At 48.6% G+C, this 15969-nt stretch overlaps 2 protein-coding genes across 2 annotated transcripts; both read left to right on the top strand.

Annotated features, from left to right (window-relative positions):
* The first annotated feature begins 956 nt into the window (after positions 1-956).
* Positions 957-6515, top strand: LOC141584997 (keratin, type II cytoskeletal 6A-like). The gene is made up of 9 exons (XM_074401962.1): positions 957-1564; positions 2759-2973; positions 3305-3365; positions 3523-3618; positions 3743-3907; positions 4410-4535; positions 5155-5375; positions 5592-5626; positions 5740-6515. The coding sequence occupies exons 1-9, from the start codon at positions 1025-1027 to the stop codon at positions 5973-5975; spliced, it is 1695 nt and encodes a 564-aa protein (XP_074258063.1). The 5' UTR covers positions 957-1024; the 3' UTR covers positions 5976-6515.
* Positions 6516-10319: 3804 nt separating this feature from the next.
* Positions 10320-15969, top strand: LOC120364951 (keratin, type II cytoskeletal 6A-like). The gene is made up of 9 exons (XM_074402662.1): positions 10320-10932; positions 11818-12032; positions 12557-12617; positions 12775-12870; positions 12992-13156; positions 13654-13779; positions 14613-14833; positions 15049-15083; positions 15197-15969. The coding sequence occupies exons 1-9, from the start codon at positions 10393-10395 to the stop codon at positions 15430-15432; spliced, it is 1695 nt and encodes a 564-aa protein (XP_074258763.1). The 5' UTR covers positions 10320-10392; the 3' UTR covers positions 15433-15969.

Here is a 15969-nt window from a genome sequence, read left to right as displayed (position 1 = left end):
TTTCAGTTACATTTTCTAAAGGACCCTGTCATTTAGAGGTTAATATTGAATTAAATCCCAAATATTTGGGGGATTTAAAAAAATTTAACATTGGGCCGGGCGCGGTGGCTCACGCCTGTAATCCCAGTACTTTGGGAGTCCGAGGCGGGTGGATCACGAGGTCAAGAGATCGAGACCATCCTGGTCAACATGGTGAAACCCCGTCTCTACTAAAAATATAAAAAATTAGCTGGGCATGGTGGCACGTGCCTGTAATCCCAGCTACTCAGGAGGCTGAGGCAGGAGAATTGCCTGAACCCAGGAGGCGGAGGTTGCGGTGAGCCGAGATCGCGCCATTGCACTCTAGCCTGGGTAACAAGAGTGAAACTCTATCTCAAAAAAAAAAAAAAAAAAATTAACATTGATAAGGGAATTGGGTGGAAACATACAAGAAATAAGACTGGCCATAATGTAATCACCATGGAAGAAGATGACAGGTATATACAGGCCCATGGTGTTGTTCTGCTCCTCTACATGTTTGAAATTGCACGCAGGAGGAAAATAATTACAGGGAAAATGGTAATATTTCTAGTAAGACATTTGCAATACAGTGCTTGTGATCTCCAATATCTCTGCTGGTAGAAAGTCCAGACGGGGAAGGGGAGAACACTGAGGACATGTTGATAAACAGCCTAGCACGCAGAATGTTTGCTGGAGATGGTGACTAACTCGAACTTCATGAATTCAGAATACTCTTACTGTGCTGAGATCGCAAGTCAAAGCTGGAGGCAGAAGTATTTTCCCTGACTAAAGGAAGTGAAAAATGCAATCTCGGCATTTCATAACTTTTCTACTAATCCAGGTGTGACCTCACTGTTGGTAAAGCCCAGCCCTTCCCAACCTGCAAGCTCACCTTCCAGGACTGGGCCCAGCCCACGCTCTCTGTATATAAGCTGCTGCGGGGAGCCCGATTCCTCGTCCTGCTTCTCTTCCCTCTCGCCTCCAGCCTCTCACGCTCTCTTCAGCCCTCTCATCTTCTGGAACCATGTCCAGCACATCCACCACCATCAGGAGCCACAGCAGCAGCCGCCGGGGCTTCAGTGCCGGCTCAGCCAGGCTCCCTGGGGTCAGCCGCTCTGGCTTCAGCAGCGTCTCCGTGTCCCGCTCCAGGGGCAGTGGTGGCCTGGGTGGCGCGTGTGGAGGAGCTGGCTTTGGCAGCCGCAGTCTCTATAGCCTTGGGGGCTCCAAGAGGATCTCCATTGGAGGGGGCAGCTGTGCCATCGGTGGCGGCTATGGCAACAGAGCTGGAGGCAGCTATGGCTTCGGTGGTGCCGGGAGTGGATTTGGTTTTGGTGGTGGAGCTGGCATTGGCTTTGGTCTGGGTGGTGGAGCCGGCCTTGCTGGTGGCTTTGGGGGCCCCGGCTTCCCTGTGTGCCCCCCTGGAGGCATTCAAGAGGTCACCGTCAACCAGAGTCTCCTGACTCCTCTCAACTTGCAAATCGACCCCACCATCCAGCGCGTGCGGACTGAGGAGCGTGAGCAGATCAAGACCCTCAACAACAAGTTTGCCTCCTTCATCGACAAGGTGAGCCAGGGCCATGCTCTCCATGGGCACCTCAGGGTCCCCAGACCAGAGGAAAGAAGGGGACTCGGCCCAGCTCTGCAGAGGGTGCAGGTGGCTCCTGAAGCACAGCAGGCAGCAGGGACAGGCATCACTCCCCCACGGGATCTCCAGGGTGGTCCTCACTCCTGCCTAGGGAGAGCTCCAACTTTCATGACCCTGAAGCACAGATGAGGCCATCAGAGAGTGGAGTAGGTTAAGCCTTCCTTCTGAAGTGTCTGAGAGATTACAGAGAAAATGCCAGAAGTATTTGGGCTGGTAAATTACACTCTGGGGTCTGAGTAAGAGGAAAAAAACTTCAGAAGAAAAGAAAAAAATAATCTGGCTGGATTAAGAAAAAAGGACAGGCCGGACTCGGTGGCTCAAACCTATAATCCCAGCACTTTGGGAGGCTGAGGCGGGTGGATAACAAGGTCAAAAGATCGAGACCATCCTGGTCAACATGGTGAAACCCTGTCTCTACTAAAAATACAAAAATTAGCTAGGCATGGTGGCGAGTGTCGGTAGTCCCAGCTACTTGGGAGCCTGAGGCAGGAGAATTACTTGAACCCAGGAGGTGGAGGTTGCAGTGAGCAGAGATCGCGCCATTGCACTCCAGCCTGGGTAACAAGAGTGAAACTCCATCTCAAAAAAAAAAAAAAAAAAAAAAGGACATAGAAACAACTATAAAACATGGAGAAATGCTAATTAATTTTAAAAACAGAGAATGACCATAACAGCAGGATATTTGAGAGGAGACACCCCACTAAATGGGAAGTTAAACTGGAATCTAATCATTAGTTAACATCTAATATCCCTCCTAACTGAGGTCCTATCAGTAATAAAAACCGTGTGCAACATATCAGGTAAATAGTATTTTAAAACTAGATTTGCGATGGTGCTTAGAAAAAGAAAAAGAATAAATGTTGAAACTCACTGATATGATCAATAGCTTAAGGCATGAAGACCTCAATGGTCCATGGGACAATTTCTCTAGTGAGATTGGTGGGGTGCAAAGGAAAAGGGGTCGGGGGAGCAGAGCTCAGCCTGAGCCTCCCTACATGGCACTGTAGTAGCCCAGCACCATGGGGACCTCCCAGACCTGCCAGGAAACCTGGTACCAGACACTTCGTTCCTCCTTCCTTTGCCTGGAAAATGACCAGCTTGCCTCCTCTCCAGGTGCGGTTCCTGGAGCAGCAGAACAAGGTTCTGGACACCAAGTGGACCCTGCTGCAGGAGCAGGGCCCCAAGTCGGTGAGGCAGAGCCTGGAGCCGTTGTTCGAACAGTACATCAACAACCTCAGGAGGCAGCTGGACAGCATCGTCGGGGAACGCGGCCGCCTGGACTCGGAGCTCAGAGGCATGCAGGACTTGGTGGAGGATCTAAAGAAAAAGTGAGGACTCAGTTTCTCACAGTACACACTTCAAGAAGATTGAGTGACTAGGTCCAGATGGGGGTAGGATTCCTAACAACCCATATCCATGGAAATGGAAAGCACAAATTATTCCCTAGGAGCAAACCTGCAAAACCCACAGATGGTTATGGAAGGACAGGGAGATTTAAAAAATAACAAATACAGTAGCAGCAAAAATCATCTCTTAGGCTCTCTGTGGCAGGAAAGCTCAAGTAGGATACATTCCATTCGGGAAAAGTGTTGGATCCCAGGCTGCTTTTCTGTTTCATCCTACCCACTGGTTCAAATGTCCTTTGCCTTTCTTCCTTAGATATGAGGATGAAATCAACAAGCGCACAGCAGCAGAGAATGACTTTGTGACTCTGAAGAAGGTGAGCAGGTGAAGCCCGGGGTTCAAACAGGTTTAGAAGGGGAGAAGTGGCTCCGTATCCCTGTTGACCTAGGAGAGGAGAATTGGTAGGGGACTAGAAGATGGGTGGACTGGAAAGGTGCGCTCAGGTAACTCCAGGTTGTTGGCTCTTTCCCCAGGACGTGGATGCTGCCTACATGAACAAGGTTGAACTGCAAGCCAAGGCAGACACCCTCACGGACGAGACCAACTTCCTGAGAGCCTTGTATGAGGCAGTAAGCATCTCCACCGTCCTTCTATTCACGCTGATGGGGTCTGCAAAGGGGAGAAGATGTCCAGGGCTGGGTATCTCTGTGAGTGTCAGAAGTGAATTTGATCTTCTGGCCTCCTGTTCCGCAGGAGCTGTCCCAGATGCAGACCCACGTCTCAGACACGTCCGTGGTGCTGTCCATGGACAACAACCGCAGCCTGGACCTGGACAGCATCATCGCCGAGGTCAAGGCCCAGTACGAGGAGATCGCCCAGAGGAGCCGGGCGGAGGCTGAGTCCTGGTACCAGACCAAGGTGAGCAGGGAGTGGGCGGCCGCTGAGGAATCCCTGTGTCCCACCCTGAATGCCAGAGGACTGCAGGCTTCACGGGGGGCATCCCCTGGCAGGGATCTGGGGTTCTCTCACAGGACGTGCACCCCGCCCTATTAGAGTAGATACTTACGGAACTTACACCCAAGTCAAGGAGGAAAAAGAACCCAATGCAGGGGGAAAGCTGCTGTAGACAAGGGCCTAGTCATCTCTGCCTTTAGCTTCCCCTGACTGCTGACTTTTAGAAAATGGTACAGAACATTTCTACTCCCTCCCTAAGGAAACTAGGCAGGCAGTGGTGCCATAATGAGCATGGTCCGTGACTCCAGGGTTTAGTATCCAGCAAGCACCTAACATCAACTTTTCCTCAAATTTCCTGAGGAGAAGCCATTAGGTTCAAGTTTAACACATGCTTGATACAGAAGCAAAAGTCGTCACTCCCTGTAAGACCCATTAGACACCATGTCTCTCCACCTCTGCGCTGCAGTACGAGGAGCTGCAGGTGACAGCGGGCAGACACGGCGACGACCTGCGCAGCACCAAGCAGGAGATCGCTGAGATCAACCGCATGATCCAGAGGCTGCGGTCCGAGATCGACCACGTCAAGAAGCAGGTACGGGGAGGGGCGATGGAGGAGAGAAGCATCATTTTCTTGCTAGATCCATCAGGCAGTTATTGGCCGTTATATAAGATAATTCCTGAAAAATAAACAAACACTAAGGTGAGGAACGTGAATAGTTCTTGCCCTCAGTAAGAACCCAATGGAGAAGTGAATCCTATCCAAGGGGATGATGCTCTGAGGCACGAGCAAGGCAAGTCTCAACAGTCAGGTAAAAAGTCAGCATCTCCCCTATAGATGGACATAATTTTGTGTATTTTGAGGTGGCATCCAGATGTACTCACTAAAATTATTATTGTTGTAGTTTTGAATACAGCATTCAATATAAACCAGGGCACTCATCTTCCGTATGCCTTGTTCTTAGGACCATTGTTAGTGTCTTTTATTAGATACAAAGCACATTCTCATGCAGGTGCTTACTACAAGGGGCCTAGGACTCTGTCACTTGACTCCCAGACTAGATGAATATTGCCAAATGGAAAAATGCTGGACAGGAAGAGTCAGAGCTCATTCTCTGTCAATTTTGAGTTATGGGGCCCTTGTTCACCAAACAGGAGGCAGCCTCCTCTGGAGGAGCGGAAGACAAGTTCTTTCTATTCCTTTCCCCTCCCAGTGCGCCAACCTGCAGGCCGCCATTGCCGATGCTGAGCAGCGTGGGGAGATGGCACTCAAGGATGCCAAGAACAAGCTGGAGGGGCTGGAGGACGCCCTGCAGAAGGCCAAGCAGGACCTGGCCCGGCTATTGAAGGAGTACCAGGAGCTGATGAACGTGAAGCTGGCCCTGGACGTGGAGATCGCCACCTACCGCAAGCTGCTGGAGGGCGAGGAGTGCAGGTGGGTAACTGACACGACCTCCAACAGCTGAGTCCATCTTCAGGGTGCCTGGCACTGAGCACAACTTCAGGGCGCGCCGCCCATGGCCGTACTCGCTCCTCTTGGGAGACAACTAAAAGAGCAGTTTCCCATGGACTCTTCTGCCCGCTGAGGCTTCCCGCGCCGGTCCAGGAAAGGGCTCTCTGAGGTCTCACCCTCCTTGTGTTCCTCCCGCAGGCTGAATGGCGAAGGCGTTGGACAAGTCAACATCTGTAAGTACCTTTGCTTGCCCTCCTCCCCTGCCCTTGCACTCCTCTCACTGGGCTCAGGCTGGCAGGATGAGCTCACTGTGGCTTCTCGTGTCCTTGTCCCCTCCCCCCCACAGCCGTGACGCAGTCCACCGTCTCCAGCGGCTATGGCGGCGCCAGCGGTGTCGGCGGTGGCTTAGGCCTGGGCGGAGGCAGCGGCTACTCCTATGGCAGTGGTCTTGGCGTCGGAGGCGGCTTCAGTTCCAGCAGCGGCAGAGTCATTGGGGGTGGCCTCAGCTCCGTTGGAGGTGGCAGTTCCACCATCAAGTACACCACCAGCTCCTCCTCCAGCAGGAAGAGCTACAAGCACTGAAGCGCGGCCGCCAGCTCTCGGTCCCACAGTCCTCAGGCCCCTCTCTGGCTGCAGAGCCCTCTCCTCAGGTTGCTTGTCCTCTCCTGGCCTCCAGTGTCCCCTGCTCTCCCAGGCAGAGCTGCGGATGGATGCTTAGTGCCTTAATTTCTCCTCTCTGTCTATTCCTGCCCCATGTGAGCATCCATTGCTCACCATCAGAAGGACAACCTCTGATTTTACATCATGATGTAATCACCACTGGAGCTTCACTTTGTTACTAAATTATTGATTTCTTGCACCCCAAATTGTTATCTCTGAGGCTGAGCATTGTAAGAAAATTATCTCTGCTCCTTTTCATTACTGAAAACTGGGGCTTATTTCAGAACAACTTCCACTTATTTTCCATTGGCCCCCAAACTCTCTTCCTTAAAAGTATTGTGAACTCCCCTGCAGAATTCATGGAAACACAAGCGACTAGTGATGTACACAGTCTGTCTCCCTGTGATGATTTCTCTGCTCTTTGTTCTTTGTAATTACTAAATAAAGCAGGTTTTAAAATAATGCATGGTACCAATATTTCTTCAGCTTTTTCTAGTGACAGATGCCTTTTTATTTTTAATTCATAATCTGTATTATCATGTGTTTAAACCTTCTCCTTTAGAGAGATTCAACTAACAGCACTATGGCATTCTGATATTCTGGGTCTTTTCTCAGATTGAATTCTACCGACATGTTTGGCGGGTGGAGTGGGAGGCATCTGGTCCACCATGATTGTCCATGTGTTTTATTGTACATAGGAACTGGCAGCTTGGTCCCTCTGACTTGGTGTCTAAGGTCACTCCTCCTGGTACACCAGTGCTTGGCTTAAATGCCCAGGTGGAGAAACATATTTTTGGCCACATAGAGTAAAAGTCATTTGAGAAGAAAATAAGAGATGTGATTTATACATAGAATTGCCTCATGACCAAGAAAATTGTTTGACAAGTTGTATCAACGGTGATCACTACGTGCCTACTTAGAACTGGAATTACATCTCTGGAAATACATCCTGAGGAGAAAGTGCAAATGCAGAAAGCTCTATGCACATGGATGAGCACCAGAGCAATCTTCACAACAGGGAAATGGAATATTAAAGCTGATAAAAATTAAAAATCCAAACACCCGGGCACGGTGGCTCATGCCTGTAATTCTAGCACTTTGGGAGGCAGAGGTGGGTGGATCACCTGAAGTCAGGAGATTGAGACCAGCCTGGCCAACATGGTAAAACCCCGTCTCTACTAAAAATATAAAATTTAATAGGGCTTGGTGGTGGGTGCCAACTGCAGCTACTCAGAAGGCTGAGGCAGGAGAATCACTTGAACCTGGGAGGTGGAGGTTGCAGTGAATACACTACTGCACTCCAGCCTGGGCAACAGAGCAAGACTCCGTCTCGAAAATAAATATAAAAATCCAAACAGCCAGACACAAAACTCACATGCTTATTCCTTGAAGTGTGAAAGCAAAACAAACATGGAAATTCCCTTCCTTTCACACTTTAGAATCAGTTTGTTGATATCCACAAAGTAATTTATTGGAATTTTTGGGGGAGAAACTCAGCTTTTTAGACTGTGGATTTTTATTGGGGAAAACTCATAGAATTTTAACTGTGGAGTAAACCTTAATGTTTGAAGTTAAAGAAAATAATTTATGAGATTGAGAGATTCTAGAATGGAATATACAATGTGGCAAAAGGATCTAACTGTATTAGAAATGTATGAAACCACCTCCCTGAAGTGGATGGGGAGAAACAGGCTGACCTAAGGAACTCTGGAAGAGAGTAGAGTCTATGAGACTAAAGGCAAAGAGAATTGTAAGAACTGAATGTCAGTACTGTACTCAAGTTGGTAAGGTTGTTTCCCGTTGTGGTGTGGCTAACAATGCTGAAACCACTATACCTGTGCTTTAGTCAGTGTTCTCCAGAGTAATGGAAAGTACAGGAGATATACATGCACACACACATATATATGTATATCTGCATCTATCTATGATCTCCATCTATCTATGTATCTATCATCTGCATCTATCTGTGTATGTATGTATGTATGTATGTATCTATCTATCTATCTACATCTATCAATCTACCTTCCTATCTATCTATTTAGAGAGAGAGAGATTATAAAGAATTCGTTGATGTGATTCAGGGGGCTGACAAGTCCCAAGATCTGCAGTGGACAAGCAGGAGATCCAGGAAAGCAAATGCTCTGGTTTCAGTCTAAAGGCAGAAAAAAAAAAAAAAAAAAAAAAAAAAACAGATCAAATGCTATTAGGCAGCAACATGGATGGAGCTGCAGGACAGTATCTGAAGTGAATTAACACAGGAACAGAAAACCAAATCCCACGTTATCACCTGTAAGTGGGAGCTAAACATTGAGTACACACAGACACAAAGAAGGGAACAATAGACACTGGGAACTCCTTGAGGGTGGAAGGTAGGTGGAGGGTGAGGATCAAAATCTACCTATCAAGTAATATGCTCATTATCCCAGGTGACAAAATAATCTGTACCCCAAACATCAGTGATATATAATACGCCATGTAACAAACCTGCACGGGCATTCCCAAACCTAAAATAAAAGCTCGAAAGTATAAAAAATAATAAATACATAAGGAGTGCAAGGATAAACCAAACACTGAGAATGATTGCCTGTCGGGGAGGGAGGGCGGAACAAGACATAGACGAGATGAATGAGGACATCGGTGAGCCTTCTGTGAGCATAATTAGATTTTGCTTTGGAACTGCATAAACACTTGATGTATTCTTTCAAATAACAAAAGCACAAAAAAATCTTCAAAACTTGAAAACAATGAAATTAACTCTATATCAAACGTAGTGAAACCCCACAGAGAAAAAGTTTACTTCAAGGGATTTCAAAATCATTTAGATATACATCCCTAGTAGGATGTATTCCAGAACTAAGATATTCACAAATAAATCATAAACTGCATTCAGTAGTCTTCATTTTTATAAATAAGTGTTATTGTCATCAGTATTGTTATCTTGATACTATTATCGATATGTTATAGGATAAAGCAAATAAACAATATGTTAATGTCATTTAGAGCCAAACTTTTCTATGTGAGAAAATGTAAATAAAGGTATACATTTTCTATTAGATTCATACAAAAGTAATTACTGTTTTTGCCATTACTTTTGCACCAAGCTAATATGATCTTCTATTTGAATTGAAAATATCAGTATATGCTTCTGATTTGCTATCTTTTAAAAAATATTGTTACATTTTCCTAGCTCTGTCCATTGAAAAGACTTCACAGCAAAGGCAACTCAGTAACAATAAGAGCTCCTAGCATCCAAATTCTAGTTGATGTATGTCATTTCCCAATGAAAGCAACTAGATGTACGAGGAGAAAGGCGATTTCACGCCTGTTGCATGATGAGTACACAGTAAGCCTGAGACATCTGGTCCTGGAAAGCAAGGAACATATCAAAACCAAATGAGGTTCTGTCAGAGGACACAGAAGCCAATCTGAAGAGCTCCCATTGTTTCAAACAGGACCATTTAAGCGCCAAAAGGATTAATGACTGCAGTGGACTGAAACATATCAAATATATTTTTTGTTAAACTGTGAATTCACCATTATATCAAAAATAGGACCGCTTGAAGACTAAAGAGACACTTGTTGATTTTAATAAACATGTAAATTTTAACACATAAAAATAGCGCTTTTTAAAAAAAGACATTATTTAGACATTAATATTGAATTATTTGTTGAAGACATAATATGATTTCTGGAATTTGCTTTCATACAATCTGGAATAGGAGAGGAAATGGGGTCAAAGTATGAAATAAATCAGGCTGGACATGAGGTAATCATCAGGGAAGCAGGTGATAGATATATACAGGCCCATTGCAGTGTTTTGCTTCTCTACCTGTTTAAAATTGCACCTAAATGTGAAACAATTATGTGGAAATGGTAATATTTCTGTTAAGGCATTTGCAATACAATGTTTGTGATCTTCAATATCTCTGCTGGTAGAAAGTCCAGACTGGGAAGAGGAGAGCACTCTGGACATGTTGATAAACAGCCTAGCATGCAGAACCTTTGCTGCAGACGGTGACTAACACCAACTTCATGAATTCAGAATGCTCTTACTGTGCTGAGATCTCGAGTCGAAGCTGGAGGCAAGAACATTTTCTCTGACTAAAGGAAGTGAAAAATGCAATCTCGGCATTTCATAACTTTTGTAATAATGCAGCTGTGATTTCACTATTTGTAAAGCCCAGCCCTTCCCAACCTGTAAGCTCACCCTCCAGGACTGGGCCCAGCCCATGCTCTCCATATATAAGCTGCTGCGGGGAGCCCGATTCCTCGTCCTGCTTCTCTTCCCTCTCGCCTCCAGCCTCTCACGCTCTCTTCAGCCCTCTCATCTTCTGGAACCATGTCCAGCACATCCACCACCATCAGGAGCCACAGCAGCAGCCGCCGGGGCTTCAGTGCCGGCTCAGCCAGGCTCCCTGGGGTCAGCCGCTCTGGCTTCAGCAGCGTCTCCGTGTCCCGCTCCAGGGGCAGTGGTGGCCTGGGTGGCGCGTGTGGAGGAGCTGGCTTTGGCAGCCGCAGTCTCTATAGCCTTGGGGGCTCCAAGAGGATCTCCATTGGAGGGGGCAGCTGTGCCATCGGTGGCGGCTATGGCAGCAGAGCTGGAGGCAGCTATGGCTTCGGTGGTGCCGGGAGTGGATTTGGTTTTGGTGGTGGAGCTGGCATTGGCTTTGGTCTGGGTGGTGGAGCCGGCCTTGCTGGTGGCTTTGGGGGCCCCGGCTTCCCTGTGTGCCCCCCTGGAGGCATCCAAGAGGTCACCGTCAACCAGAGTCTCCTGACTCCTCTCAACTTGCAAATCGACCCCACCATCCAGCGTGTGCGGACTGAGGAGCGTGAGCAGATCAAGACCCTCAACAACAAGTTCGCCTCCTTCATCGACAAGGTGAGCCAGGGCCATGCTCTCCATGGGCACCTCAGGGTCCCCAGACCAGAGGAAAGAAGGGGACTCGGCCCAGCTCTGCAGAGGGTGCAGGTGGCTCCTGAAGCACAGCAGGCAGCAGGGACAGGCATCACTCCCCCACGGGATCTCCAGGGTGGTCCTCACTCCTGCCTATGGAGAGCTCTAACTTTCATGACCCTGAAGCACAGATGAGGCCATCAGAGAGTGGAGTAGGTGAGGTCTTCCTTCTGAAGTGTCTAGGAGATTACAGAGAAAATGCCAGGAGTATATGGGCTGGTAAATTACACTCTGGGGTCTGAGTAACGTGAAAAAAATTTTAGAAAGAAAGGAAAAAATAATCTGGCTGGATTAAGAAAAAAGGACTTAGAAACAACTATAAAACATGGAGAAATGCTAATTAATTTTAAAAACAGAGAATGACCGTAACAGCAGGATATTTGAGAGGAGACACCCCACTAAATGGGAAGTTAAACAGGAATCTAATCATTAGTTAACATCTAATATCCCTCCTAACTGAAGTCCTGCAGTAATAAAAACTGTGTGCAATATATCAGGTAAATAGTATTTTTAAACTAGATTTGTGATGGTGCTTGGAAAAAGAAAAAGAACAAATGTTGAAACTCACTGATATGATCAGTAGCTTAAGGCATGAAGACCTCAATGGTCCGTGGGACAATTTCTCCAGTGAGATTGGTGGGGTGCAAAGGAAAAGGGGTCGGGGGAGCAGAGCTCAGCCTGAGCCTCCCTACATGGCACTGTAGTAGCCCAGCACCATGGGGACCTCCCAGACCTGCCAGGAAACCTGGGACCAGACACTTCGTTCCTCCTTCCTTTGCCTGGAAAATGACCAGCTTGCCTCCTCTCCAGGTGCGGTTCCTGGAGCAGCAGAACAAGGTTCTGGACACCAAGTGGACCCTGCTGCAGGAGCAGGGCCCCAAGTCGGTGAGGCAGAGCCTGGAGCCGTTGTTCGAACAGTACATCAACAACCTCAGGAGGCAGCTGGACAGCATCGTCGGGGAACGCGGCCGCCTGGACTCGGAGCTCAGAGGCATGCAGGACCTGGTGGAGGACTTCAAGAACAAGTGAGTTAAACAGGAGAAATGGACTCAGCTTCCCGCAGCACACACTTCAAGACTGTTGGGTGACCAGGGCCAGATGAGGGTGGGATTCCCAGCAACCCATGTCCATGGAAACAAAAAGCGTGAATTGTTACCTATGAAATAATCCAAAAGCGGTCTGGAACAGGGGCTCACGCCTCCAAGCCCGACCCACTGGGAGGCCAAGGCGGGCAGATCACTTGAGCTCAGGAGTCTGAGACCCAGCTGGGCAAAATGATAAAACTCCTGTCTCTACCTGAAATACATCGACAAAAACAAACAAACAAATAAACAAAAACAGAAAAACAAAACAAAAAAAAGACCCCAAAAGAAAAAAAGGGGAAGATAGGTTAGAAAAAATAGGTACAACAAAAATTATCTTTTCAGCTTTTTGTGGTATCGAAACTCAACTTGGATATAATCCATTTATGAAAACAATTGACCCTCAGGCTGACTTTCTGTCCCATCTTCCCTACTAGCATAATGATGTATTACCCTTTTCTTTTTAGATATGAAGATGAAATCAACAAGCGCACAGCAGCAGAGAATGACTTTGTGACCCTGAAGAAGGTGAGCAGGTGAAGCCCAGGGTTCAAACAGGTTTAGAAGGGGAGAAGTGGCTCCGTGTCCCTGTTGACCTAGGAGAGGAGAATTGGTAGGGGACTAGAAGATGGGTGGACTGGAAAGGTGCACTCAGGTAACTCCAGGTTGTTGGCTCTTTCCCCAGGACGTGGATGCTGCCTACATGAACAAGGTTGAACTGCAAGCCAAGGCAGACACCCTCACGGACGAGATCAACTTCCTGAGAGCCTTGTATGAGGCAGTAAGCATCTCCACCGTCCTATTCACGCCGATGGGGTCTGCAAAGGGGAGAAGATGTCCAGGGCTGGGTATCTCTGTGAGCGTCAGAAGTGAATTTGATCTTCTGGCCTCCTGTTCCACAGGAGCTGTCCCAGATGCAGACCCACGTCTCAGACACGTCCGTGGTGCTGTCCATGGACAACAACCGCAGCCTGGACCTGGACAGCATCATCGCCGAGGTCAAGGCCCAGTACGAGGAGATCGCCCAGAGGAGCCGGGCGGAGGCTGAGTCCTGGTACCAGACCAAGGTGAGCAGGGAGTGGGCGGCCGCTGAGGAATCCCTGTGTCCCACCCTGAATGCCAGAGGACTGCAGGCTTCACAGGGGGCATCCTCTGGCAGGGATCTGGGGTTCTCTCACAGGACGTGCGCCCGGCCCTATTAGAGTAGATACTTACGGAACTTACACCCAAGTCAAGGAGGAAAAAGAACCCAATGCAGGGGGAAAGCTGCTGTAGACAAGGGCCTAGTCATCTCTGCCTTTAGCTTCCCCGTTTGCTGACATTTAGAATATAGTATATAATATTGCCAGTCCTTAAGACAACTACATTATCACTGGTCCCACAATAAGGATCGTCTGTGATTTGGTTTCTCCATATCTGTCAACCTTGTAATATCAACCTTTCCTCAAATTCCCTGAGGAGAAGCCATTAGGTTCAAGTTTAACACATGCTTGATACAGAAGCAAAAGTCGTCACTCCCTGTAAGACCCATTAGACACCGTGTCTCTCCACCTCTGCGCTGCAGTACGAGGAGCTGCAGGTGACAGCGGGCAGACACGGCGACGACCTGCGCAGCACCAAGCAGGAGATCGCTGAGATCAACCGCATGATCCAGAGGCTGCGGTCCGAGATCGACCACGTCAAGAAGCAGGTACGGGGAGGGGCAATGGAGGAGAGAAGCATCATTTTCTTGATAGGTCATGAGGCAGCTGTCAGCCATCATTTAAGAAAATTCTTTGGGAATTGAGTGGCAAGCAGGGAAGGAAAGACATGCAGTTCCTAGGCTCAGTGAGAACACTCTAGTTCAGAGACATGGATCCCACCCAAGGGCATGAAATAATTGCCTGGGCAGAAGCTCTCACCTGGTCAGATCTGTAAAAGTATAGTGTAGATGCATTGGAAAGGCTTAGGTAAGAAGACTGATGAATTTAGAATTGCAAAGGACCAAGTTGGGCGAACTGTCAGGTCAGAAAGCATGAGTAACATTGCTGCAGTTTTGCTCAAGGTTCAAGGTGAAAAAGAAAGAGAAACCAGGGTCATGAGGAAGAAAACATGGCCTAAGTGGGTGAGCGAATGTGGGGCAGGAGGAAGGCAAGGTCTCAACAGCCTCATGTGCAAACTCATCACCTCAGTTGACAATGTTTGCAAATTACTGTGGCATGCAGATAAGATCATCAAAAATGGTCCTGGTTTTGCTTTGGAGACAATACTTAATGCCCTTGGTCTTGTGTCCACTGTGGCATCTTCCACTGGTCATCACCCACAACTTTAGGCAGGAGAGGTAACACAAAAGGCCACAGGATTTTATCATGTGACTCCAGGCATAACAAGTTAGGAGATAGTAAAAAGGCTAGGTAGCAAGAGTCAGAGCTCATTCACCATCAGTTCTGGGTTCCTGGCCCCTTCACCAGAAAAGAACCTGCCGGGGTTAGTCTCCTCTGGAAGACCAGATGACAAGTTCTTTCTATTCCTTTCCCCTCCCAGTGCGCCAACCTGCAGGCCGCCATTGCCGATGCTGAGCAGCGTGGGGAGATGGCACTCAAGGATGCCAAGAACAAGCTGGAGGGGCTGGAGGACGCCCTGCAGAAGGCCAAGCAGGACCTGGCCCGGCTATTGAAGGAGTACCAGGAGCTGATGAACGTGAAGCTGGCCCTGGACGTGGAGATCGCCACCTACCGCAAGCTGCTGGAGGGCGAGGAGTGCAGGTGGGTAACTGACACGACCTCCAACAGCCGAGTCCATCTTCAAGGTGCCTGGCACTGAGCACAACTTCAGGGCGCGCCGCCCATGGCCGTACTCGCTCCTCTTGGGAGACAACTAAAGAGCAGTTTCCCATGGACTCTTCTGCCCGCTGAGGCTTCCCGCGCCGGTCCAGGAAAGGGCTCTCTGAGGTCTCACCCTCTTTGTGTTCCTCCCGCAGGCTGAATGGCGAAGGCGTTGGACAAGTCAACATCTGTAAGTACCTTTGCTTGCCCTCCTCCCCTGCCCTTGCACTCCTCTCACTGGGCTCAGGCTGGCAGGATGAGCTCACTGTGGCTTCTCGTGTCCTTGTCCCCTCCCCCCCACAGCCGTGACGCAGTCCACCGTCTCCAGCGGCTATGGCGGCGCCAGCGGTGTCGGCGGTGGCTTAGGCCTGGGCGGAGGCAGCGGCTACTCCTATGGCAGTGGTCTTGGCGTCGGAGGCGGCTTCAGTTCCAGCAGCGGCAGAGTCATTGGGGGTGGCCTCAGCTCCGTTGGAGGTGGCAGTTCCACCATCAAGTACACCACCAGCTCCTCCTCCAGCAGGAAGAGCTACAAGCACTGAAGTGCGGCCGCCAGCTCTCGGTCCCACAGTCCTCAGGCCCCTCTCTGGCTGCAGAGCCCTCTCCTCAGGTTGCTTGTCCTCTCCTGGCCTCCAGTGTTCCCTGCTCTCCCAGGCAGAGCTGCGGATGCCCTCACTTCTTCTCATCAATACCTGTTCCTCCAAGCTCCTGTTACTCACCATCGGGCCCACAATCATCATCACCAAGACATGCAAATGTCCTTTGTATGCTCCCATATTATTACAGATATATGAGTCTGTCATCATTCTGAGAAGAAAATGACCTATGCCCTCATAAGAACCGAAACTCAGTCTAGGTCCAGCTACAAAGGAGGAGTCCTCTGCAATTGCTAACTGTCCTGCCCATTATAGCTACACTCAGGAGCTCCCATCTGACAAATAGGTTGTCCTGATGTTCTCTTGCAGTGTCCCTGAATGACGTGTGACATACCCTCTGATGCGGTCTGCGTTCCTGCACTGCCTTCTCTGCTCTCTTTGCTTTCCTTTGTTCTGTTGAATAAAGCAGATTGAGAATATGAA

Source organism: Saimiri boliviensis, chromosome 7 (assembly GCF_048565385.1).
Source record: "Saimiri boliviensis isolate mSaiBol1 chromosome 7, mSaiBol1.pri, whole genome shotgun sequence".
Classification (NCBI taxonomy): Eukaryota; Metazoa; Chordata; class Mammalia; order Primates; family Cebidae; genus Saimiri; species Saimiri boliviensis.
The sequence above is the reverse complement of the archived record's forward strand: the minus strand, read 5'-3'. Positions and strand labels throughout refer to the sequence as shown.